The sequence below is a fragment of the Balaenoptera borealis genome (assembly GCF_965194805.1).
Source record: "Balaenoptera borealis genome assembly, chromosome: 7".
NCBI classification, from domain to species: domain Eukaryota; kingdom Metazoa; phylum Chordata; class Mammalia; order Artiodactyla; family Balaenopteridae; genus Balaenoptera; species Balaenoptera borealis.
Genome location: NC_138864.1, coordinates 129,860,550 through 129,886,695, shown reverse-complemented (window position 1 = coordinate 129,886,695; position 26,146 = coordinate 129,860,550). Strand labels below are relative to the sequence as shown.

The following is a 26,146-nucleotide window of genomic DNA, read 5'->3' as shown; positions in this document are numbered from 1 at the left end:
TCTACCAGGAGGAGCCTGGCCTCCCAGGACCTGGAGGTGGGGCTGGCCGGCTGGTTAATCCTGTTGCCTCCAAGAAAAGAATGGAAACACGCGGAAGCTCCAAAGCCTGGCCGGTGTGTCAGCCCGGGCCAGGCCCTCGCCTGGGGGCAGGGACACCCCAGCTTGCAGCTGAGGCCTGCAAATCCGGCACAGTCAGTGGTTTGGTGTTTGCTTCTTTATCTTTTAATTGTCTTTCTTCCAGTAAATGCCCTTTAGTGTAGTTGAGATCCTGCCGGCGTCTGGGAGCTGTCTTCCTGCACACAAGCCCCGTGTCCACTCCACTCTCCTCTGCCCTTGAATCTTGGCTTTTATTTCCTAGTTGTTTGTAAAAGAACGTGGAATTTTAGAATTGGAAGAGAGGTTCAGATCATTTGGTTCCTCTCTGCTATTTTCAGAAACAAACCAACAAAATTCAAACCCCAAACCCCTGACGACCAGAGAGGCTCAGCATAGGGCGGAAGTCACACAGTGTCTGGGCTCCTCCAGGCTGGGCCCCGAAGGTGCTTCCTGCTTCCCAGCAGCGATTTCGAGGGTGACCATGATGCGTTTTGGTTGGTCTACGTGAACATTCTCTTTCCGGGACAGTCCATCTAACTTCCCCATAGAAAAAGCAAAGACAATTTGGCTATTAGAAATTGTACTTTAGCTTTTTTATTACGTTATCACTTGTCCACATATGTGACTCCTAGAGAAGACGTGAGGCTCCATCTCTATCTCTGCATTTTCTTCTCTGCGAGGCTGGTACGCGTTGAGACAGGCCTCTTACTCACTTACTCGGAGGCATGCCTTGGGCCTGTGTTGCAGGCCAGCACTGGGTTTGTGCTAGAATTCTGGTCGCCTTTCAGTTGGGAGTTTACTAGCATGATTTTTAATTATGTTCTGCTTTCCTCTGACGACAACAGCAACAAAAGTAAGGAAGCAGCAAAGAGCTGTAGCGTGAGTCGGATGAATTTGGAGCTGAAATGGGAAATCCCAGCCGAGGAGCAGAGGGAAGCAGACGTGCTGCCCTTGGCGGTCAGGCCGCTGCACCGAGTCTTCCATTTGCCTGGAGTCCCCAGCACGTGGGAGAAAAGGGGAAAAACAATAGGCTGGATGTGGTTTTCTAAAAAATATAAACGTTCACATGTGAGGTGAAACAAAGAGGGACGAGTGACTCAGAATCCAAGGAGGGTTTTATCAACAATTCAGCAGTCAAACCGGCTTTACTGTCCTTATGCGCAAAATGACCACCTTTTACGTTAGCTATCTTGTATCCCAACAGTGAGTATTTTAATAATTTATTGAACCGCCACAGAGACAGAGCCACGAAGACATTTGGCATGGGTGTATGTGTGTGAAAGAGTGTGAAAAAATTCTCCACCATAAAAAAAGATTGGACTTAAGGCTCAATGGCTGTGACCTCAGTCCTGAGAATGAGACGCCTGGAGGCTGGTCAGTGCTGGGTCCTGGGAGCTGGGCAGCGGCCGAGGGGCCGGGCTTGCCCCCGTCGGGAGCCGGCTTCTTCTCCACGGTCTCCGGGGCCACAGGCGCGGCGCTCCTCTCCGCCTAGAGTCCTCTGGACTTCGTCCCCTGCGGCCGCCTGTGCGGATAGCAATCCCCGTGGCGTCCAGGTGGTGGACACCGGATCGTGGGCGTGGCTGAGCAGCTCTGCAAAGCCCGGTGTGCTTTGGGGACCGCGATGAACCTCTCGGGCCGAGGCCCCCCGGCTGCTAGAGGACAGCACCGCGTGGGTCTCTGGCCGTGGCGGCCGCCTCTGTTCAGTTGTCTGTTCGGCCGCAAGTGGACAGACGGGCCCAGTGCAGGGGCGAGCAGGTGCTGGCGGGGGCTGGCTGCCACTCTCGGAAGGGGTGAAGGTGGGCAGTTCCTGCCCTCAGAACAGCTGCAGTGCAGAGGCTCCCGGTGCCCCACGGGCTTTCACGCAAGCCCAGAGCGTTCGAACCAGCGTGGAGCTTGGGAAATGTCTGATTCAGCTGCCGTGTTTTAGGAACTGAGGCACAGAGAAGGGAAGTCGCATGCCCGGGGTTGCACAGCAGGCTGGCGGCAAAGCTGGGACTGGAGCCTGTTTCCTGCTGTTGTCTCCTCGCCCTTTAGTAGACCTCGGGTATGAGGCCCACGCAGCCCTTCAGGCCTGAAGTGAGCATGAAGTGCAGCTTCAACGTCGTACTCAGCAGCGTGGAAGCCGTCCGACCAGGATCTTCTTAGGACTTAGCCCAAAGCGGTGTGTTGTCTTTCCACCCAGACCTTAAATTTTACTCTGTTGTCACCTGCTGATGGAAAACCGCGGGCGCCGAAGCATCAGACCAGGGCCAAGGGTGAGGGTGGCTGCAGGCGGCGCACGTCCTGGCAGTGAGCGGGGGGGCAAGGACGGCGGCGACCCGGGCAGGTCGCCCAGCCCCTCAGGACTGCAGCCTTCCGGCCTGTAGGACGAAGGGGCCTGAATACAGTACACGCTACTGCTCTCTTCAGCTCTGGTTTAAAACCCCTGTGTATTCCAGAACCCCGGGGTGCGGTCTGTGGGCTGAGGTGCGGAGACCCAGCGCTGTGGCCGAGCATCGGGCAGGCGGCCAGGCCGGGGTCTGGCCGTGGTGGGGAGCGAGCAGAGGCCAGGGCGCGGGAGGAAGCAGCTCAGAAAGCTTGGTGCCTCCGCTGCGAATCCGTTACTGCTCCCGCCTAGACGCTCCGGTTCCAGCAACTGGAAGCCATCCTTCATGATGCCGAGTTGGGTTTTCTTTGCAGGAAGGGCTACGCTTTGGAGGCTCAGGTGTGATTCGGCCTTGACGGTCAGTGCTGTGCTCAGGATCCCAGATGCCAGCTCCCACCGGCCGGCTCTGAGGCCCAGAACTTTCTGTGCCGGCGCCCCAAACACTTCGGTCTTCAGGGGCCGGAAGTCCCTAAGGAGTTTAGCTGCAGCCGGGCGTGGGTGGCGGCCTGGCACAGACCCGGCCCCGCCTTGGTTCTCGTGATCACCGGGAGGCGGCGGCACCACGCGGAGCCAGCGGCGGGGTCAGCGGAGGAGGCTCCCGGCGTTTGGGGGGCCTGTGCGCCCCCTCCTCGGCTCTCTGCGCGGCCGGAGCCTAAACCACCGCGGAGGAAGGCCTCCAGGTCACGCGGACGGCCTGCCACGTCGGGGTCTGGCTGTGCGGGGGCAGCCCCGGGGTGGGGGGGGCGGCAGGGCCCCCGCTGGCCTGTGGCGCCCACCAGGCTGCTGGCTCTGCCTTCTCCCACCTCCCCAGTGCGTTCCTGAGGCCGTTCCCCCCGGAAAAGTGCGATGCCCCCCGGGGTCCCCAAAAGGTAGCTTTGGTTTTGTTTAATGGGATCCACATGGGTCCTGGAAGCTGGTTCTGATGGGATCTGGTTGCCTCAGCACGAGGTTGCACAGTTCTTACCTGGGGGTGGTTCGGTCAGCAGCCGACAGGCGTCTCTCATCCCAGGGTCTCGCTGGGAGGAGGGGCCAGGGCGCCAGCGCCCAAGCGAAGCCGGAGAAGCGTTGCCCGGCTGACTGGGGGCTCTCCCAGGCCTCGCCTCCCCGTGTGTGTCCGGGAGCCCTCCAGAAGCGGGCCTGCTGAGCCGTGTAGTAATTCTACATTTAAGGTTTTGAGGGACTTCCGTACTTTCCGCCGCGGCTGCACCTCTGAACAGTCCCAGCAACACTGCACAGGGACTAGTTGTGTAGATTGTTTGCTTTTTGAAGAAAAATCGTATTTGTCTTGATACTTTACCTAGGTGGTTAGTTTCTTAAGATCCGGGTTCCTTCGAGTTCTCCGTTCTGTCAGACGCTGAGCACGTGCATGAGTCACGGTGACTGTCGGATGCTTTGCCTTTGATTTTGTTTCCTTGGGAAACATGGAAGCAGCTGAGCAGTGAGGACACAGTGGCCTCATCCAGCCCTCAGCCTGGATCTGAGCTGGGAGCGCTGGCCTGGCAGGGCTGACCGCAGGTCTCGGGGCAGCACCGGTCTGTGGGTCCCTGTTTCAATCGGGGGAGCCCCAGGTGCCTCAGTAACCCCGCGTCTCGGCGGTCACCACGGTGGAGCTGCCCTCGCTCGCCTCACCCCAATGGGTGGGAGGTGCCGCCTCCAGGATGGCCACATGCAGGGGTGCGGAACGACCTCCAGAAGGCTGTGGACGCTTCCTGTGGCCGGGGGCGACTTGGCCGAGGTACGGAGTCCACAGAGAGCTGTCGCTGGTGCCCACTGGCTACAGGAGCCATGTGCTGGCCAGCCTCTTCTCCTTCCGTCCTGGATGTGGGCTCGGGCAATCATGATGGCGAGGGTCCTTGAGCTGCCCGAATCTGAAGCAGCTGGCCCTGCTCCCCACGCCCTGGCTGGGTGCTCCTTGTGAGAGCAGCTGGTGTGACGGTAGTAAAGAGCACGGGCGCTGGAGCCAGCCTGCCACTTCCTGTGTGACCTGCGGCAAGTCGCTCAACCTCTCTGGGCCCTAGTTTTCCCGACAGAGAAAGGGGACCGTGAGAGCTTAGACCACTGAGGACTGTCATAGGATTAACCGGGTCGAGTGTGTCAGAATGGGGCCTGGCACTCCGTAACCGTCTGTAAACATTCACTCTTATTTTGAGAGTTGACATACACGGAACCACAGGGATTTTAGAGAACAAGACACTCCGTTACTGCAGCGTAACTATGACGACCGCGTTTTCTATGTCAAAAACCGGGATCCCGTTCTGAAAGGAGGCTTGTGCTCTGCTGATGCCAGACAGCGCAGGGAGGGCATTTGGGGGATCCTGGCTGGACCCGCGGGCCTTACGGTGGGAGCTGTGGCTGTGACTTTGGGTGACTCCCGACCCCCTGTGTGAAGTGGGCTGATGGGGCCCACGTGCAGCACGTTCCTGGGAGTATGGCTGGGACTCGACGAGTTATTACAAGTAGAATGCTCAGGAAAGCGCTTGGACGGGAGCAGGCTCTGTTCTTTGCTGTCTTCACACTCTCCCCACGTGGGCGGGCCTGACCTCTGCTTGGCTGTGCCCTGACCCCCAGCCCGGCCCCTTGGCCTGGGACTCAGTACCAAGTTTACCTTCCCGGACCTCATTCCACTTTGAGGGGTGGGGAAGTGGACCACTGACATTTACAGAAGGGGTGGTGGGGTATCACCACCTCCTGAGCCCGGGGGCCTGAGGCCAGTGGGCAACTCAGGACAGCTCAGGCCTCTGTCGGTCCCTGGCCGCCGTGCACACGCTGCCCCATCACAGGAGCCTGGAATTGTGCTCCCCGAGAATAGAAACAGTTTTATAGCTTCGTTGCAGAAATGTATGTGGAGGATATTTTATCAATTCAAAGAAAAGTTTTTTCTCTTCTCTGGAGAATTCTTTTCAACGGGGTAGTGGTTCCGGGCTGCTGTTACTTTTCTCTTCTCCAAAAATATCTGGGGAGGGCTTTTTTCTTGCTGCTGCACCCTGGGGCTCTGAGAGAGCAGTGGGTTCCTGCCTATGCGGCGGTGGTGTAAGAGGTCCTGGGGGATCAAGGGAGCCCCGGGCAGCACGGCGGGGAGGCCCAGGCTTCCTTGCAGGGCAGCTTCCACCGGGAGGGGTGGGTGGGGAAAAGCCTGGGGTTCCGAGGGGTCCCAGAAGGGGACTCAGGAAAGAATGAAAGGGCGCTCCAGCCTGGAACATCAGGGCACTGGAGCCCGGGGCTCCCCGGGCTGGCCTGCGAGCCTGGTGCAGGCGGCTGTCTGTAGCCGGGGAGACGACTCTGCCTGGCGGTGGACTCCGCAGACGGGGGCTGCAGACCCGGGCTTTGCTGCTTCAGGGGCGAGGGGGTGTGCGCGCCTGAGGCCTGATTAACGGACCGCAGGCTGGGTGCTGAGGGGGCAGGGATGCCTCCGCGGTGGCGCCCTTGCTGTGGCCTGTGCTTGGCACTTCCTCTGTGGTGACAGCTGTCCCGCCGGGCGTGAGGGCCGCCTCCGATCCAGAGGGGAGGGACAGGTGCCGTCGGCCCGTCGGGCTGAGCATGCGCTCTGAGCGCCCACGGGGTCTCCCGCAGGGCCCCGCACAGGGAGGCGCGCATGCGTCCGTGTAGCCGGGGGGCCGAGGCCCCAGGCCGGCCGAGGTGGAGCCCGAGCGCGGGGAAGGTGAGGCTCGTGCGTGTGCGCCCCGCCCTGGGAGGGCTCCGCGGGGACGAGGCGGGGGACACGGCACGGGGTCGGCGTGGGAAGGCTCCCAGCTGCTCTTCCGCGTGTGCACAGCGAGAGCGCGCCAAGCTTGCGCGACTATGTGCACACGTGTGGCGGTGTGAGTGCGTCTGCGTGCATTCAGTCGTGAGCGTGTCAGCTTGTGTGCGTGCACAGGCGTGTGTGTGTCTTGCTCGCCCGCCTCCTAGTCCCAGTGGCTGGCGCGGGTCCGGCGGGGCGTCCCTGGCCTGAGCGGCAGAGCTGCGGCCGCGGCTGCCGAGGACCCGGCGCTGCATGCGGGGCGGGGCCGTGAGGGTCACTGTTGCTGCTTTGTCCTTCCTGCCACCTTCCCGCTGGGAGGGGGGACAAGCAGGCCGTCTTACCAAGTGTGACGGGCGGCTCCGCGTGGGCGGAACGCGCAGCAGGCGTGGCCGGGTCCCCGCCATTTCTGAGCCAGGGTTCAATTCCAAAGGCCTGGGAGGCCCCGTGGCCTCGCCTGCTGTGCCTGCCTGCCTTGCCCTGGGCTGCTGTAGACAGAAGATTTCTGTTGTTCCTCTCATCCCACGGCGGGTCCCCTCACGAGGGGCATGAACGTGAGTTTGGTGCCTACTGTATACAGTGCTTTGAGGACCTGCATGATGCCACAGCATGCGATCACCTGTGGTTGTAGAAAGGAGCAAGGCTGGTGCCCACGCAGGCCTCGTGGCCTTCCTTGCGAGGGGAGGACGCTGCCTGTTCTTCCCTCACAAGGAATTCTCACGCAGATGATTCATATGATGTCTCTCACCGGCCCCGTAATTATTTTAAAGCCACCTCTGGTGCACCCTCATTTTCAAAGACTTTATAATTGTGGCACCTTTGCTGCCTAGCTCTTCTTGCTCCAGAATCAGGAACATGGATTTTGAGGTTTCCAGGGAACCAAGATGATACGTTTACACATGTGTGTTATGTATGTGCATAAACTATTCACACAATTACTGAGCAGCTGTGTGCATTGCAATAATTTGTAAATGTGCCCTCAGCTAATTAGCCCACTTTGAGAGTCTAGGTTAGGTGATCACATCGTCTTTATTAATCCCCCGTCCTATGATCTCTTCCGAAAGAGATAAAGAAATGTAAAAAAGACATATAACAAACAAAAACAGGCAAAGACCTTAGAAGAGGAGGAAAGAGGATGGAATATTATGGGAGCAAAGAAAATATTTACTTCACTGAAATGAACAGCACCAAAGCCTGCACAACTGAGAAAGGTTGGTAACCTGACAGGAGCTGCCTGGTGGGCCCAGGCAGAGAGGGTCCTGGAAGGTGGAAGGCAGTCCTTCCCAGCGCTGGGGTCTGGGGGGTCCTCCCATGGTCTCAGGATAAAGATGGCAGTGAAACCGGGGGTGACTGTTCTCAGGTGCATGATTAGGTTCCATAGGCTTTTTTCTTAGAAGGTCCTTTAACGCAAGCCTGAGGCACATCACTGAAGGGACACGTAGCAAAAACAGTTGTCTCAGGGGGAGCCTAAACCGACTTGTTCCAGCCCGTGGCTGCCCGCTGGCCTGACGTGATGGCTCTGGGTCGTTCTCTGAGACACCCAGCACGCAGCAGTCCCTGAAAGCCACAGCATCTTGAGGGTGAAGGCTCAGCATCTCCAGGTGTCCCTCCCCCAAGCAGAGGTCCACTAGGACCGCCTTCTCCATGTGTGAGGCTGGGAAATGGATGTGCTCGGGGAGAGCCAGCACCTGAGCCCGAGAGCATGAGAGGGGAGGAGGCGTAGTGTTGGCTGAGAAAATATGGGGACACGTGCTCCTCGTTTGCTGTCCCCACCGTGACCCCCCTCTGTTTTGCCTCAGTGATTTGGGTCCTTAATCCAGCCAGGTCATCTGCTGGGAGTTGAAGACTTCTAAATCTACGTGAGATTACAGCAAATTAAGGTTCTAGCTAATGGTGTTATACATTTCTCTGGGCATCTCTGTTTTATTACAGGCAAAGGGAAAAACACCAGTTAATCAGATACAGGTATTTATTTAATCCACAGTGGCTGCAGAGTGCAGTGTCAGACGCTTGGGAGGTTTAAGAGGCGGGAGCTGTGACGCCTGCCTTCTAGGAGCTTGGGCACTCCTGGACCAGAGCCGTATGTTGGTGCCCAAGGGTTGGGGGGTGAGGGGGGTCTTGTCGACATGGAGATGTGAGTGCATGTGTGTGCACACGCATGTGGTGGTGAGGCTGGCGACACATGCAGTCCCACACTCTCAGGGGGAAGTGATCTGGAAAGCTGGTCCAGGAGGAGGGCCTTGGGATGGGCCTGCACAGGTGTTGAGGAGACAGTGATGGTTATGAGTGAAAGTGACTTTTGCCTGTGGAAACAGTGCTCCGAGGAGGGCTGGTTAAAACAGATGAACAAACAAGATAAACAAGCAGTTTTTTCACATTCTTCCCAAAATCCAACCAAAAAATTGTTAATGTTTTCCCTTTCCAGTGGAAGAAATCAGCCTCCCAGTTCTAGGTGACTGATAATCAGAGTGTCTCTAAACAGAGCTTTTGCTCCCAGAACTTCTGGTCTGTGGTGCTTGGTTGGCTGGGAGATGGCCGTCTGCTTTCTCAGGGCCTCAGACATCCCTCCCATTCCTATCTTTAGACCCATCCAATCTCTGGTCCCCAGAGGCAGTGGCGATCAGTCTCATGCTCTGCAGAATAAATGGGGGATGTGGGGACAGCTTCGGAATTCCCCTGAGTTCCCCAAGTTTGGGAAGTTCAAGTCCTTGCCTGCATCTGTGGTTGCTGTGGTCACCTCCCACAGAGGTCTGGGGGGTGACGTCCCCCTGGAAGGACGCAGCCTCGCTCCCCTGGAGGCCCGTGGGCAGTGCTTGGGGCCAGTGGCCGTCAGGAGGCAGCCGCTGTTTCCCCACCTCCGCCAGCCAGCCTCAGAGGGCTTTGTTACTGCTTTGGAGAAACACACGTTCTGTGAGCCGCCTCTCAGAATATCCCCTTGAGCCCAGAGCCTCTCTGGGACACAGGCACGGGGGTGGGACCACCCTGTAGCTGGGCAGCACCGATGTCCTGCGGGCTCACCTCCGAAAAGGCTACGGATCTGTCTAGTTCTTCCATCTCCACCGCCCTCGCCGAGCCACCCCCTCTGCACGGGCAGCTCCCTTCAGCCCCGTGGCTCCTGGCAGAAAGCGGCCCCTGCCTGCAAGGCCCTGGCAGCCTCCTGCAGCTCCCGGAGGAAGGCCAAGCCCTCCCCACGCCCTCATGTCTGCCTTACCTGCCCGCCTTGCTCCAGCCTTGGAGCTCTGTCCCTCTTGGTCCCGGAGCCCTGGTGACCAGGCGCTTCCCTCCCTCTGCAGGTCCAGCTCCCCAGCCTGCAGGTCCTCGCCAACCCCGCGCGGGCCAGCCCGTTCCTTACATGCCGCTTCTCTGGGGCCTCTGCCTGTGGCACGGGGCTGGTGTCCCTTGTTCGTGCTGTCCTCGTAGCCTGTCCACTGTGGCCCACATCACAGTTAGAGGTGAATAGTTTGCGTGTACTTAGTGCTGTGTGGCCATCTGCCCTGTGAGCTGCAAGCCCCTGAGAGCAGAGCTGTTTTGTCCATCTTTGCCCCGCGTGCACGTCCCACGGCTGTTCTGCCTGTTGGTCCAGCGGGACGTTAGGGCAGGGCCGTGTCCGGGGGTCAGGGGGCAGCACAGAGCAGTGTGCGTGGGGACGAGTCTGCTCATTGGAGAGGGTAGGGGCCTCACAAACTCGCTGTGGACACGGGACCGGACACGCTCAGAGGTGTGCCGATGAGAGTGTACGCCGTCCTCCAGCGGAAGCAGAGAAAAAAGTAGTGAAGTTGTTTGTTGAGGAATAAGTGAGGGAACCAGGTTTCTGGGACAGAGGGATTAGAAACATCTGTTTCTGGGATGAGTTTAGAGGTTGGAAGACCAGCTTCCTTGTTCTTGTGGTGAGTTTGGCAGTTAAACAAATGTTAGAGGCTGTGTATCTATACACATATACATGTGGACACCAATGCACACACATTATACACATAAACATGTACGTACACAGTAGACACGTATACACCCATACACACATGGAGGTAGATACATATACATACACAATACATGTACACATATACACAAATTCACATACATATACACAACACACATCTACATATGCCTATACACATTTGCAGGCATATACACATATGTGCATGAAAACACACACATATATGTAGACACACAGTACAGAGCACACACATGCACATATACTTATACCTTGGTGTCCTTTAAATATGGTGGTAAAGATGAACGACGTTGTTGAAAAATGCATTGGGTAAAACAATAATGAGCACAGTACACCTACTAGAACAGCCAAAATCCAGACGCTGACAGCACCAAATGCTGGCGAGGATGTGGAGCAACAGGAACCCTCGCTTCTGGTGGGAACGCAAAGTGGGGCAGCCCCTGGGGATGAAGGTTTGGTGGTTAATTACAGAACTAAACAGACTCTTACCATAGGGTCCAGCAACTGTGCTCCTTGGCATTTACCCAGAGGAGCTGAAAACATGTCCACACAAAAACCTGCACATGGATGTTTATAGCAGCTTTATTCATAACCGCCCAAACCTGGAAGTAACCAAGATGTCCTTTGGTAGGTGAATGGGTAAATAAACGGTGGTGCCTCCAGGCAATGGAATAGTATTCAGTGTTAATAAGAAATGGCTGTCGAGCCTCAAAAAGACATGGAGGAACCTTAAATGAATATGACTGAGTGAAGGAAGCCAGTCTGAGCAGGCTGTATTCTGTATGATTCCAACCACATGACATTCTGGACAAGGCAAATTTATGGAGACAGTGAAAAACATCACTGGTTGCTGGAGTCAGGGAGGAGGGAGGGAGGAACAGGTGGAGCACAGAAGAATTCTAGGGCAGTGAGAATACTGTGTATGACACTGTGATAGTGGACACATGTCATTATACATCTGTTCAAGCCCATAGAAGTACAGCACCAAGAGTGGACCCTAACATGAACTATGGGTTCCGTATGATGATGGCGTGTTGATGTAGGTTCGTCAACTGTAACAAATGTACCATTTGATGGGAATGTTGATAATGGAGAGGCTGTGCATGCATGAGGGCAGGAGGTTTATTGGGGAATCTGCGTACCTTCCTCTTAGTTTTGCTGTGAACCCAACACTGCTCTGAAAACTAAAGTTTATGAATTAAAAAAAGCTACTGGGGACAGTGTCTCTACCTCATCAGCCTGGCTAGAGTCTAGGGGCAAAGAGCATCCAGGGTTAGCTTTCAAACAACCCAAACAATTAAATTATTAGCTAAAACGAATTCTGAAAGCGCAAACAATATTATGTATTATGTTATCTATAGTCTAAATATATGTTTAAAAGAAAGGTTTCAAGAAAATCTAATGAATATTTTTCTTAGAATATCTTTACAATGTTGTACACCACAAACCAAATTTAAAGAGTGATGCCATTACACTTCAGAAGGGAAATAATTTACTTGGAATGCTCCAAAACAGAGAGGAAATGCCTTTGCCCCTTTTCCTCTGTGACCACCTGCGTGATGGGGTGTTTCCTGCGGGAGGTGCTTCTCAGACGCGCCCCGGAAGCGGGGTTACCCGCAGGCGTTTAGCTGGTCGCTGACACGGACCTGATGTCTCTGCCTGCCACTCAGCGCAGCTCCTGGTCCCTCCCCGAGGCCGAGGTCCCTACACTCCAGCCTCGGTTTTCTCATCTTTAAAACGTTGGGTTGGACCGTCTTAATGCTCCTTCCATTCCCTGGTTTCAAGATATTTCCATTTGAAGAGGGAAATGCAAGTTCCGGGTGTATTCTGAAGAGTTCTCACTTTTCTCTCCTTGCCCCACACCCCAAGCATGCCACCCAGTGGCATGGAGTTCTTTGCATGAAACAGAGTCAGAGAACAGGGACACTTATCGTCTGTGTTCCAGCCGAGCAGACCGTCCCTCTTGCTGGGGGGTGGCAGTGGGGAGGAGACCCTCCCTCGGAGACAGCTGTCCCCGGATCACTGGTGGCAGTTGGGTTAATTTCAGCGGCGCTCACTGGGGGAGGGGGGGGGCAGGGGCTGAAGGTTGAACTCCTCACGTGGCCGTCGTCTGCCTGCTCCCAGCGGCCTGGCAGGTCGCCTCCCGGATTCCCTGGGCTTTGCAGAGGCCCACAGAAATCCAGGAGGTGCCTGCGAGAGGACACTTACGATGATTCTCTGCTGCTCACGCGGGGCCCTCCGTCTTAAGCACATGTGGAATATCCGAGAGCAATTACCGATCAGCCTGGTGCTGGGCAAATGTGCTTCTGCTAATTAAACTGGTTGCATTTGAAAGGCAGTGAACAATGGAGGCGCTTTCCCCCTGCGCCCAGCCTGACGCTGTCGATGCCACCCTGGGTGAGGCCCTGGGTCCTGAATTAGCCTTTTGTACCCAAGGCGGTGATTTGAATGTTTGAACCCCCATAGGAAGCTTGTCTCAAAGTGAACAATTCTCTGAATAAGGACTAATTAGGGTCTAAATTAATTAGAAGGTGCGGTTTGAAAAGATGTAGATGAGCAGAGCCTGTCATTTCAGACAAGTAGGACAGAGCAGGATAATGGGTCCCCATGAAGATCTCACCGTCCCTGCAGCCCCACTTCTTCACCGTGTTCTCGCGAGGCCCCCCGGAAGCCAGCCCTGCCGGGGCTCCGTGGCCCCCGCCACCAGCGCCTCCGGAACCTGGCACTTATGTTCCTAGGCGTCCTGTTTCTCATCTGGAAGACCGGCCCTGAATACTATTGATCCTTTGGTCACTGGACAGTCAGGAGCAAAGCTTCACATCAAAAGTGTGAAAGTCTCCGGTGGCAAATGGCAAAAAGGCGGGGGCTGGGCAGGGAGGGCTGGAAAGTAGACTGAAAACCCAGGCTAGGCTGGACCCAGCCTTTGCACCTGTGGCTTCCACGATGCCGTGCTTTTCACTACAAACACGGTCACTTTGCAGGCGCTTCCGATCCTGGCAGCTCCTCCGAGCCTTGCCGCGGGGCGTGGCCAGGGCTTCCTGGCCGTCCGTCTGTCTCCTCTCTTACCTGACCTGCCTCCCTTTGTTGCAGACGGAGTGTTTGGACGGTGTCAGGAGTTCCCAGCCGTAGACGTGCACCACTACGAAGTGTCGCCAGGGGTCCTGCAGCACCTGACGGCCACCCTGCGGGCGCTCTCCCACACAGGTACGCAGGCCGGGGCCCAATCCGCGTCCTGGTGCTGGGCCAGCGGCCGCCACGGCGCCAAGCGCTCAGCAGACATGTTGCCTCTTCTTAAAAACCGTCGGCCTCTTAGGTGGCGAGGAGTTAGGAAAGGGCCGAGCCAGCCAGCGTGTGATGGGCAGGGGGCAGGCGGCCTGGGGCCCTCCTGGGTTCGAGGTGGTCCCAGCAGCCTTGGCCAGCGCTGCCGGCCAGTGAGGGTGGAGGGGTGGCCGTGTGTGTCGCTACAAACGGCCGCGCCGCCGGAGCCCCTTCCTAGTGTCCCAGCCCAGCCGCCTGGCTGCTCAGTGGCCCACTGTCAAGCGTGCAGCCTTGAATGAGGCCCGGAGCAGGCCAGGGGCAGCGTCCTCAGGGAGAGGCGTTTTCTGCAGAGGATGCACCCTGAGGGCCTGCCCTGTGATTCACCCGCCGCGGCCTTCCCGGGCTCTTGCGGCATTGGGTGTGCCGTGGACCCTCCGAGCGTGGACCCTCCAGGCGTCTCACCTGGGCACGTGGGACCGTGGCTGCCTCCTGTCCACAGTGTCCCCAGTGTCCCGGTGTCCCCTGCACGAGTCCCGTGAGAGGAAAGGCGATCAGGGCCCCAGAGTCCTGGACGGCGCCGAGGGCTGCAGCGCTGACAGATGGCGGTGTGGCTGGCCCGGCCCCTGAGAGCGGGCTTCCTCTGATGGCCGCTGCCGCGGGCGGGGGAGCAGGTGTCGTGGGCTGTGCCACTCGCTCCGGCAGAAAAGACGCATGGCGGCGGCAGCGGTCGGCCCCGTGCCGGTCCCTTCGTGGAACCCACCGCCGTCCTCCAGGACACACCGCCGTCCGCAGACGGGCGTGGGATTCCTCACCCTCCTTGGTGGCCGCACAAACCTCTGCAGTCCCTCCGGGGATGGGATGTTGCTTTTGGCCTATGATGTCGTAAGTGGAAACTGCAGCATGTGGTGGTCTTAAGTGGAGGTACTTTGAGTGCCTTTCCCACGTGATACCCTCACTCCGCAGGTCAGGGAACAGGGTGGGGATGCTGGCAGCCGCTGAGTGTGTGTATTCCAGAGCCGGGGAGTAACCACAGGACTGGTTTGCTCACCTGCCCAGTAAGCCCCTCTGTGCCTGGCGGGCCTTGGTGATGTTTTGGGTCTTCCGGTGTTACTGTCAGTTGAGCCAGTGTCCAGCGGTCACTGAAGCGTCTGCTGACGTCCTTTTTCTCAGTGCACAGCTGCCCCGGTAGAAGGCTGCAGGTCCCTTTTGGGGGCTGGGGGAGATGAACAGGATGAGCGTCTGGCTCGTGTAGCAGAGTCTTTCCTCCAGGGGGCCTGTTCCCACCCATCCTTCAAGGGGCTCTGGTCTGTGGCATGGAGTTTCCAAGTGAGGAAACTGGTGGAGGGGCTGTGACTGTTTTGGCGATTCAGTGGATGTAGAACTTTCCTGCTGTTGCAGGTCCCTGGACTCTGGTGGAAGGCCCATCTCGTCCAGCTCTGGGAACACTGCCAGCAGCTAACCACTGCCTCAGGCCTCATGGGCACTTTCTTCTGATCAGTGCTCTGTGGTGACCACATCCCCTTCTCTTTGGCCCTTAAGTGCCCCCACTTGGCCCCTGCCTCCCCAAGGCCCCATCATCCTGGTGCACTCAGGGCTCCCAGGTGAATGGAAGCAGCTCCCAGTGTATTCCTGACACATGCGGCCATCACCGTGAGCCCTTCGAGGATGCTGGGACCCATGAACTCATTTCTCGTGCCCTCTGGACCCTCCTGGGGTCACTGGCAGGTCGATTGTGCTGATCTCTCTAAGCCTTTGGGCACATGCCTCCGTCACGTAAAAAGGGAGTTCTGGTGTTTCCACTTCACTTCAGTAGGGACCTTGTGCCCCTATTTATGTCAACCAGCGGTGGAGACTGCTGGAGCCGTTGGCTGGAGAATCTGTGCTTAGGGGCCCATATCAATAAACTCCGCCTGGTCCAATTTCTGTTCATTCCACCTTGACCTCGCATCCTGAAGGTCCATCCCCGCATGTGTTTCTGTTGCTACAAATCGGCAACATCATGCAGTTCTTCCACGTGCTTTGCACTCGCTCTGTGGCCATGCCTCACCCTCTGGGCCTGCTGGGACTGCCGTCCAGATGTGGGATGAGATGCACAGAGAGGTGGAGGGTCAGCAGGGCAGCAAGGCCACCACCTGGGGGGCATTCCAGGTTCCTCAAGAGAGGAAGGGGTGCTTCTCCGGGCGGAGCAGTTTTGAGGGTTCAGTGTCCCAGCACCTGTTCCCAGCACTGTGACAAAAGGCCGTGAAGCTGGGGATCCAGTGTGTGTCGCGGTTCAATCTCACGGGGTCAGACTGTGAGATCATTTCGAAGGGAGTTCGAGACATACAGAGAGCACTTCATGGAGGAGGTGAAACATAGAGGAAAATAAGTTTTTAAATTAGTAGATTTCATTGTTTTGAGCAGTTTTAGATTTACAGAAAGGTTGAGCAGAACAAGTAGAGAGTTTGCATATAATACTCCCCCGCTTCAGAAGGTTTTCTCGATTATCAACATCTGGCTTTGGGGCGGTACATTGACTGCAACTGATGGGTCAGTACTGATACATTATTATCAACTAACATCCATAGTTTACATCAGGGTTAGCTTTTTGTTTTGTACATTCTGCGGGTTTTGACCAACGTGTAATGTCATGCATCTACCATTATGGGATTGCACAGAGTAGTTTCACTGCCCTAAAAAGCTTCTGTGCCCCACCTGTTCATCCCTGCCTCCCGCCAATCCTTGGCAGCCACTCATCTTTTAACTGCCTTTTCCAGAATGTCGTATAGTTGGGATCATACAGTATGTAACCTTTACAGATTGGCTTCTTTCACTTAGTAATATGCTTTGAAGTTTCTTCCGTGACTTTTCATGGCTTGAAAAGCTTGTTTCTTTTTAGCGCCGAATAATATTCCATTGTCTGAGTGGACCAGTTTATTTATCAGTTGACCTACTGAAAGACATCTTTGTTGCTTCCAAGTGTTGGCAATTATGAATAAGCTGCTATAAACGTCTGTGTGCAGGGTTGTGTGGACATGAGTTTTCAGCTCCTTTGGGTAAATACCAAGGAGTGTGATTGCTGGGTCGTTTGGTGAGAGCACGTTTAGTTTTTTGATTAACTGCCTGCCTGCCTCCTGGCAGCGGGTATGGAGGGGAGGGGAGTTACTAAACCTCTTTGAGGGGCCGTTTCTTTGTCTGGTAAATGTGGATGATCAAACAGGGCTGTTGTGAAGGTCAAATGCTGACATCACGTAAAATATTTTAAACCCTTTTATAAACGTAAGTATTTCCAAGTGTTAAATATTATTTATGTGGTACTCTGTTTCCAATTTATGGAGCTATCACACAGATCATACCCACCTATTTTTTTTCCAGTGGAATTATTGCAAAGTTTCTGCTAAGTTGGTTAGCTCTGTGCATCAGTTCAAATGCCGGAAAAACAGCCATTTTCCAAGGGATGAGGATATGTTCTAGTTCTTTCCTTAGAACGCTGGTGACGATGACGATGATAACACAGGTCGGCTCACTGACCGGCGAGCACGGCTGTGCCCTGTGGGAGCCAGTCTGGAGGTTCTGTGATCACGAGGCGAGGGGACAGGCGGGAAGGACAGCTGGGGCCTGGCGCCGCAGTCCTGTCCTTCCTGAGCCCAGCTCAGTCCCTCCCGGGAACACCCTGTTTTTAAGCTAATTCCCCCGGCCAGTCCTGAGCAGGTTGCACTCGGTCTCTCGCGAGCCCTGTGGCGCCTCGCACACAAGCAGGAGGAGTTCTTTTGGGCCTGGGGTCCTGGTTGGGGATGGTGTTTTGGCTTCTGCTGCTGGTGGCTCTTTGCTGCTGGGCCACTAGAGGGCATGTCCGAGTGACGGGACAGGCCCATGGCGTTGCGCTCTATTAGTTTGTACCTGGTGGCACGTTGCATTTCCTTCTGTCTTAGCGGAGTGGAGGACTTGCCCTAGTGAGCCTGGAGGTGTAGGCGTGAAATAAGGTTTTATAGGTTAGGTTGAAAAGAAGCATCATGGGGGCATTTGGGCTCTCCTAAACTGCTTGTTCTAGTACTTTCTGGACATGATTCTGTGTTTCTCCCTGGGCCCCTCCGCCGGCTAATGCTGCAGCTCTCCGTGCTCCCCTCCCCCCTCCCCGGGCGGCTGATGGCGGGACTCCTTCTCTGCCTCTCCCCCCGTGGCCAGCAGGCTGGAGGTGGCGGCCCCAGGCCTTACGGGTAGACTCCCCTCCAAACTGCCCATCGTCCTTGGGTGTGAGGGTCAGTTTCTGGAGGTCAGGTCTGCAGATGTTATGGGGCGTAATGATGGATCTCGGGGAAAATCATCATCCAGCTGGAGAGTCTGACGCCTGGGACTCATGTTTTCGCCCTCTCGTGTGGAAAATCACAGGATCCAACCTCCCTGCCGTCTCGTGGCCTCGGCGGCCGCGTCCACAGCAGAATCGGCTGCGTGTTGCTATTGCTATTGCTCGGCCTCCTCACGGCCACTCCTCAGAGACAAGGGTCTGGTCTCAGTGACAGACGGCAGCTTGCAGGGCCTTCCTCTTGACGAAGGAAGGGAAAATGGGGTTTAATTGTGCAACTTGCTTCTTCAGCGTAAATACATACATCAAGGAGCAGAATATGTTCACTTTTATTCACTATCCTTGTCTCCTGCAGGCAGCAGTGTTTCATGGGTGGACACACTGTTCTCTCGTGTATTAAATTTTTTTTTTTTTTAAGATTTTTAGGAATTTCATGTAATGCCTGAAACATTTATATTAACATATTTCCATACAAATAACCCAAAGAAAGTTTAGTATTAGTTGTTTTTTTTTAATTTTTAAATTTTATTAATTTTTTTATACAGCAGGTTCTTATTAGTCATCAATTTTATACACATCAGTGTATACATGTCAATCCCAATCTCCAAGTTCATCACACCACCATCCCCACCCCCCTGTGGCTTTCTCTCCGTGCTGTCCATACGTTTGTTCTCTACTTCTGTGTCTCAACTTTTGCCCTGCAAACTGGTTCATCTGTACCATTTTTCTAGTTCCACGTACATGCGTTAATATATGATATTTGTTTTTCTCTTTCTGACTTGCTTCACTCTGTATGACAGTCTCTAGATCCATCCACGTCTCAACAAATGACTCAATTTCGTTCCTTTTTATGGCTGAGTAGTATTCCATTGTATATATGTACCACATCTTCTTTATCCATTCGTCTGTCGATGGGCATTTAGGTTGCTTCCACCACCTGGCTATTGTAAATAGTGCTGCAGTGAACATTGCGGTGCATGTGTCTTTTTGAATTATGGTTTTCTCTGGGTATATGCCCAGTAGTGGGATTGCTGGGTCATATGGTAATTCTATTCTTAGTTTTTTAAGGAACCTCCATACTGTTCTCCATAGTGGCTGTATCAATTTACATTCCCACCAATAGTGCAAGAGGGTTCCTTTTTCTCCACACTCTCTCTAGCATTTGTTGTTTGTAGATTTTCTGATAATGCCCATTCTAACTGGTGTGAGGTGATACCTCACTGTAGTTTTGATTTGCATTTCTCTAATAATTAGTGATGTTGAGCAGCTTTTCATGTGCTTCTTGGCCATCTGTATGTCTTCTTTGGAGAAATGTCTATTTAGGTCTTCTGCCCATTTTTGGATTGGGTTGTTTGTTTCTTTAATATTGAGCTGCATGAGCTGTTTATATATTTTGGAGATTAATCCTTTGTCCGTTGATTCGTTTGCAAATACTTTCTCCCATTCTGAGGCTTGTCTTTTCGTCTTGTTTATGGTTTCCTTTGCTGTGCAAAAGCTTTTAACTTTCATTAGGTCCCATTTGTTTATTTTTGTTTTTATTCCCATTACTCTAGGAGGTGGATCAAAAAATATCTTGCTGTGATTTATGTCAAAGAGTGTTCTTCCTATGTTTTCCTCTAAGAGTTTTATAGTGTCCGGTCTTACATTTAGGTCTCAAATCCATTTTGAGTTTATTTTTGTGTATGGTGTTAGGGAGTGTTCTAATTTCATTCTTTTACATGTAGCTGTCCAGTTTTCCCAGCACCACTTATTGAAGGCACTGTCTTTTCTCCATTGTGTATCCTTGCCTCCTTTGTCATAGATTAGTTGACCGTAGGTACGTGGGTTTATCTCTGGGCTTTCTATCTTGTTCTATTGATCTATGTTTCTCTTTTTGTGCCAGTACCATATTGTCTTGATGACTATAGCTTTGTAGTATAGTCTGAAGTCAGGGAGTCTGATTCCTCCAGTTCTGTTTTTCTCCCTCAAGACTGCTTTGACTCTTTGGGGTCTTTTGTGTCTCCATACAAATTTTAAGATTTTTTGTTCTAGTTCTGTAAAAAATGCCATTGGTAATTTGATAGGGATTGCATTGAATCTGTAGATTGCTTTAGGTAGTATAGTCATTTTCACAATATTGATTCTTCCAATCCAAGAACATGGTATATCTCTCCATCTGTTGGTATCATCTTTAATTTCTTTCATCAGTGTGTTAACGTTTTCTGCATACAGGTCTTTTGTCTCCCTATGTAGGTTTATTCCTAGATATTTTATTCTTTTTGTTGCAGTGGTAAATGGGAGTGTTTCCTTAATTTCTCTTTCAGATTTTTCATCATTAGTGTATAGGAATGCAAGAGATTTCTGTGCATTAATTTTGTATCCTGCAACTTTACCACATTCATTGATTAGCTCTAGTAGTATCCTGGTGGCATCTTTGGGATTCTCTGTGTATAGTATCATGTCATCTGCAAACAGTGACAGTTTTACTTCTTCTTTTCCAATTTGTATTCCTTTTATTTCTTTTTCTTCTCTGATTGCCATGGCTAAGACTTCCAAAACTATGTTGAATAATAGTGGGTGAGAGTGGACATCCTTGTCTTGTTCCTGATCTTAGAGGAAATGCTTTCAGTTTTTCACCTTTGAGAATGATGTTTGCTGTGGGTTTGTCGTATATGGCCTTTATTATGTTGAGGTAGGTTCCCTCTATGCCCACTTTCTGGAGAGTTTTTATCATAAATGGGTGTTGAGTTTTGTCAAAAGCTTTTTTTGCATCTATTGAGATGATCATATGGTTTTTATCCTTCAGTTTGTTAATATGGTGTATCACATTGATTGATTTGCATATATTGAAGAATCCTTGCATCCCTGGGATAAATCCCACTTGATCGTGGTGTATGATCCTTTTAATGTGCTGTTGGATTCTGTTTGCTAGTATTTTGTTGAGGATTTTTGCATCTATATTCATCAGTGATATTGGCCTGTAATTTTCTTTTTTTGTAGTCTCTTTGTCTGGTTTTGGTATCAGGGTGATGGTGGCCTCATAGAATGAATTTGGGAGCGTTCCTTCCTCTGCAAGTTTTTGGAAGAGTTTGAGAAGGATGGGTGTTAGCTCTTCTCTGAATGTTTGATAGAATTCACCTATGAAGCCATCTGGTCCTGGACTTCTGTTTGTTGGAAGATTTTGAATCACAGTTTCAATTTCATTACTTTTGATTACTCTGTTCATATTTTCTATTTCTTCCTGGTTCAGTCTTGGAAGGTTATACCTTTCTAAGAATTTGTCCATTTCTTCCAGGTTGTCCATTTTGTTGGCATAGAATTGCTTGTAGTAGTCTCTTAGGATGCTTTTTGTATTTCTGCGGTGTCTGTTGTAACTTCTTTTTCATTTCTAATTTTATTGATTTGAGTCCTCTCCCTCTTTTTCTTGATGAGTCTGGCTAATGCTCTATCAATTTTGTTTATCTTCTCAAAGAACCAGGTTTTAGTTTTATTGGTCTTTGCTATTGTTTTCTTTGTTTCTTTTTCATTTATTTCTGCTCTGATCTTTATGATTTCTTTCCTTCTGCTAACTTTGGGTTTTGTTTGTTCTTCTTTCTCTGGTTCCTTTAGGTGTAAGGTTAGATTGTTTATTTGTGATTTTTCTTGTTTCTTGAGGTAGGCTTGTATAACTATAAACTTCCCTCTTAGAACTGCTTTTGCTGCATCCCATAGGTTTTGGATCATCGTGTTTTCATTGTCATTTGTCTCTAGGTATTTTTTGATTTCCTCTTTGATTTCTTCAGTAATCTCTTGGTTATTTAGTAATGTATTCTTTAGCCTCCATGTGTTTGTGTTTTTTACGTTTTTTCCCCTGTAATTGATTTCAAATCTCATAGCGTTGTGGTCAGAAAAGATGCTTGATATGATTTCAATTTTCTTAAATTTACTGAGGCTTGATTTGTGACCCAAGATGTGATCTATCCTGGAGAATGTTCCATGTGCACTTGAGAAGAAAGTGTTAATCTGCTGTGTTTGGATGGAATGTCCTATAAATATCAATTAAATCTGTCTGGTCTACTGTGTCATTTAAAGCTTGTGTTTCCTTATTTATTTTTATTTTGGATGATCTGTCCATTGGTGTAAGTGAGGTGTTAAAGTCCCCCACTATTATTGTGTTACTGTCGATTTCCTCTTTTAGAGCTGTTAGCAGTTGGCTTATGTATTGAGGTGCTCCTATGTTGGGTGCATATATATTTATAATTGTTATATCTTCTTCTTGGATTGATCCCTTGATCATTATGTAGTGTCCTTCCTTGTCTTTTGTAACATTCTTTATTTTAAAGTCTATTTTATCTGATATGAGTATTGCTACTCCAGCTTTCTTTTGATTTCCATTTGCATGGAATATCTTTTTCCATCACCTCACTTTCAGTCTGTATGTGTCCCTAGGTCTGAAGTGGGTCTCTTGTAGACAGCATATATATGGGTCTTGTTTTTGTATCCATTCAGCAAGCCTGTGTCTTTTGGTTGGAGCATTTAATCCATTCACGTTTAAGGTAATTATCGATATGTATGTTCCTATGACCATTTTCTTAATTGTTTTGGGTTTGTTTTTGTAGGTCCTTTTCTTCTCTTGTGTTTCCCACTTAGAGAAGTTCCTTTAGCATTTGTTGTAGAGCTGGTTTGGTGGTGCTGAATTCTCTTAGCTTTTGCTTGTCTGTAAAGCTTTTGGCTTCTCCATCGAATCTGAATGAGATCCAAGCTGGGTAGAGTAATCTTGGTTGTAGGTTCTTCCCTTTCATCACTTTAAGTATATCATGCCGCTCCTTTCTGGCTTGTAGAGTTTCTGCTGAGAAATCAGCTGTTAACCTTACGGGAGTTCCCTTTTATGTTATTTGTCATTTTTCCCTTGCTGCTTTCAATAATTTTTCTTTGTCTTTAATTTTTGCCAGTTTGATTACTATGTGTCTCGGAGTGTTTTTCCTTGGGTTTATCCTGTATGGGACTCTCTGTGCTTCCTGGACTTGGGTGGCTATTTCCTTTCCCATATTAGGGAAGTTTTCGACTATAATCTCTTCAAATATTTTCTCTGGTCCTTTCTCTCTATCTTCTCATTCTGGGACCCCTATAATGCGAATGTTATTGTGTTTAATGTTGTCCCAGAGGTCTCTTAGGCTGTCTTCATTTCTTTTCATTCTTTTTTCTTTATTCTGTTCCGCAGCAGTGAGTTCCACCATTCTGTCTTCCAGGTCACTTATCCGTTCTTCTGCCTCAGTTATTCTGCTATTGATTCCTTCTAGTGTAGTTTTCATTTCAGTTATTGTATTGTTCATCTCTGTTTGTTTGTTCTTTAATTCTTCTAGATCTTTGTTAAACATTTCTTGCATCTTCTCGATCTTTGCCTCCATTCTTTTTCCGAGGTCCTGGATCATCTTCACTGTCATTATTCTGAATTCTTTTTTCTGGAAGGTTGCCCATCTCCACTTCATTTAGTTGTTTTTCTGGGGTTTTATCTTGTTCCTTCATCTGGTACATAGCCCTCTGCCTTTTCATCTTGTCTATCTTTCTGTGAATGTGATTTTTGTTCCACAGGCTGCAGGATTGTAGTTTTTCTTGCTTCTGCTGTCTGCCCTCTGGTGGATGAGGCTCTCTAAGAGACTTGTGTACGTTTCCTCTCATGTATTAAATTTTTAAAAAATACATTTCCCTTCTTCTGACAAGCCATTAAAATTCAGCATATAAATGTCACTCGTTGGCACGTGATTTGCTGTCATAGAAACATCTATGGATTCATTTCCTGGCAAGAGTCCCCTGACGTATTGAGCTGTATGTCAAAAGCAAAAAACAAAAAAAAGCAAAAATTAGCAATCTAACGCAATGTCGCATTTCTGTAAAAGGGAATGAAAAGAAATCCCCTGATGATATGGAACGGAACATGGGAAACCAGCGTGGGCTGCAGAGGTGGTCAGTCGGGCCGAGACTTGGCTCCCGCGCGGCGGCTACCTCGGTTCCAGTGACGTGCACTCACTCACCCGTCGGCTGCTGTTGGAACACCTGCCCTGTGCCCTTGGAAACTGGGGTCACCCCTTCTTGCTGGGGTCCAGCCGAGGCCACCAGCCCGAGCTCCAGGTGGGCTCACGCCGTGTGGTGGAGGGGAGCACGTGAGGATGGGTACTGGTCACGAAGTGACACTTGCCCTTCACAGGATTACATGACGTCCAGCTGGACGTTCACTCCTGCTGGAAACACGGCCCAGGGACCAGCAAGGGTGGACGGCAAGTGGAGGGGAGACAGAGGTGGTGAAGGGTCCTCTGTTCTCACGGCCCCCTTGCCCACCCTGCACCCAGGGTGCTTCTAACTTCTCCGTATCCCAGGCCGTTTCTGTGAAAGGAACTCCTGTTAAACCACCCACTTCCCAAATAACCAACATGAGCTTCAAAGCTCGGTTTTAAACAGGCCCACGTGACGGGCAGGCAGCAGTTTGTGGGTTTAGGTGCCGTGTGGTAAGGGGGCAGCGAGGCCAGGGCCGGGTCCCGCCAACCCCTCCCCTGGGTAGCGCTGCAGCCTCACACAGCCCGGCTTTGAGGAGCCGCAGTGACCACTAAGTGACATTGTTTCTGCACTTGAGTTTCTGTGAGGCTTTTAAGGGCCCAGGGCTCAGCACGCTACCCGGCACAGGGCAGGATTCCTTTGGCGGCAGAGAAGAACACTGACTGTACCCCAGACAGAGGAAAGATTGCGGTTTCTGGAGGCGGGTCGTGAAGCACACCATGCAGGTCATTGCTGCTGGGGGCTGTCACCTGTCCAGTGTCCGAAGCTGCTCCTTTCAGTGGGGGGCCCGTGGGTCACCTGTGTGCTGGGGGGTGTCACTCCTCCGGTGTCAGAAGCCACTCCTTTCGGTGAGGGCCCTGAGGGTCACCTGTGTGCTGGGGCCTCCTGCAGCTTATCTCCAGCACAGCCTCCGCCCGGCTCCAGACCCGGTCAACTGGAAAGGAACACGCACCAGAAGGGGACCGTTCATTCCATTCACACGCCTTCCCAAACCTGCGCTTTCCCAGTCTTTGCTCGTTCCCATAAATGTCATCAGCATCCACCACCTCGTCTGTGACACCAGCTCTCTACCTCACCTGTCCTGGCCGCCTGCCTTCCCTCCTCACCCCACCTGCCTACCCACAATACTCCCTCCGCTTCTTTCTGGAGTGGGCTCTTATTCTGGAACTTTCCATTCCACTGTCACTCATCACAGTCAAGTAAAGCGTCCGTCTTGGCTTTGCTCTCCTCTGTGACACCATTACTTTTGGATGTTGTGTGTGAGGAGCTCCGAAGGCCTGGCTGTGGTTGTTCGCTGCTGCGCAGGCACCGCTGGCGCCTGGTGAGCAGTAGGTGTCTTGTTGGACAGGTGCATCCCGACTTCACAGTAAACCTGCACAGTGGGGAAGGCGTGGCCACACGGGGACAGGCCATTCCCTGACCGCGAGCCAGGACGTCTGAGGCTCATCTCCAACATAAGCTAGCTGTAGGATCCCATCACTAAGGCCTCTTTCCTTTTAAGACACTTTTTAATCATTTTATTGTAAGATGAAACACAGATACAGAAAATTGTACACAACCTGTACACGTGTGTGTACACACACATATAAACACACATGCGTTTATATATATCCTCATGAATTCATACTGATATTTCTAATTCAAATTAGGACTACAAAGTTTATGTAACACTTTTAATATTATATTTAAATTTCCTTTCTTCCACAGTGAGAATGGTGGTTTTCCAGGGGACAGGGAATGTTGCCATAATCGTGACTTAGTTTATGCTACTTTGCACAGGCAACAGTCTCAGAAACAATACAAAGACCATCTCTGCCAACTGCTATTGCTGAGAACAGTTACAGATTGCCTTTGCTTACGCCCTCTGTGTTTGCGCATTTGTCACCCCATTTGTTTTTACGGTTGTGCCTGTTTACCTTAGTGCCAGGTCTTGTGGTGAGCGTGTGCTGTAATCTCGCCGTGACCCGCCTCCGATCCCGAGTCCCCGAGGAGCCGTGTGTCACTGCTCACGGTCCCTCCTTTCTGGCCTGCTGTCCCATCGTCTGCAGTGATGTTATTCTGTTCCTTCTTTTTTGTCTCCTCCTGGTAACTTTTTATGGGATTTGATGCCTGCAGTTTTTTCGTTGCTCTTTTTAAAAATGTGAACTTAGTTTCCCTGAACGCTTAGAAGGAGGCTGGGTTTCTAAAGCTTTTCTAACTCTGTGGAGCTCTCCCTTCTGTGGTTTGTTGTTTGTTTTTGTTTTTTGGTGCAGTGTCAAAAAACACGTGGCAGGTTACTTCTTTTTATATGTTATTGTGATAGAATTGACGTGCCACAGATGAACTCTTTGTAAGTGTACAGTTTCGTAGTTTTTAGTAGTTCATGAAGTTGTTCATCACCACTAGCCTGTATCAGAAAAGAAACCTCAAAGATGACAGTACTCACTCCCTGTTCTCGTGCATGCCCCGCCC

At 51.7% G+C, this 26,146-nt stretch overlaps 1 protein-coding gene across 2 annotated transcripts in view; it reads left to right on the top strand.

Moving 5' to 3' along the window:
* Nucleotides 1-26,146, top strand: part of PTPRN2 (protein tyrosine phosphatase receptor type N2) — a 708,877-nt gene that overhangs the window by 158,602 nt on the left and 524,129 nt on the right. For both annotated transcript variants that reach the window (XM_082398840.1, XM_082398839.1), the window contains exon 3: nt 13,237-13,350. In XM_082398840.1, the coding sequence (XP_082254966.1) occupies nt 13,237-13,350 (114 nt within the window). The remainder of the gene's footprint in view (nt 1-13,236; nt 13,351-26,146) is intronic.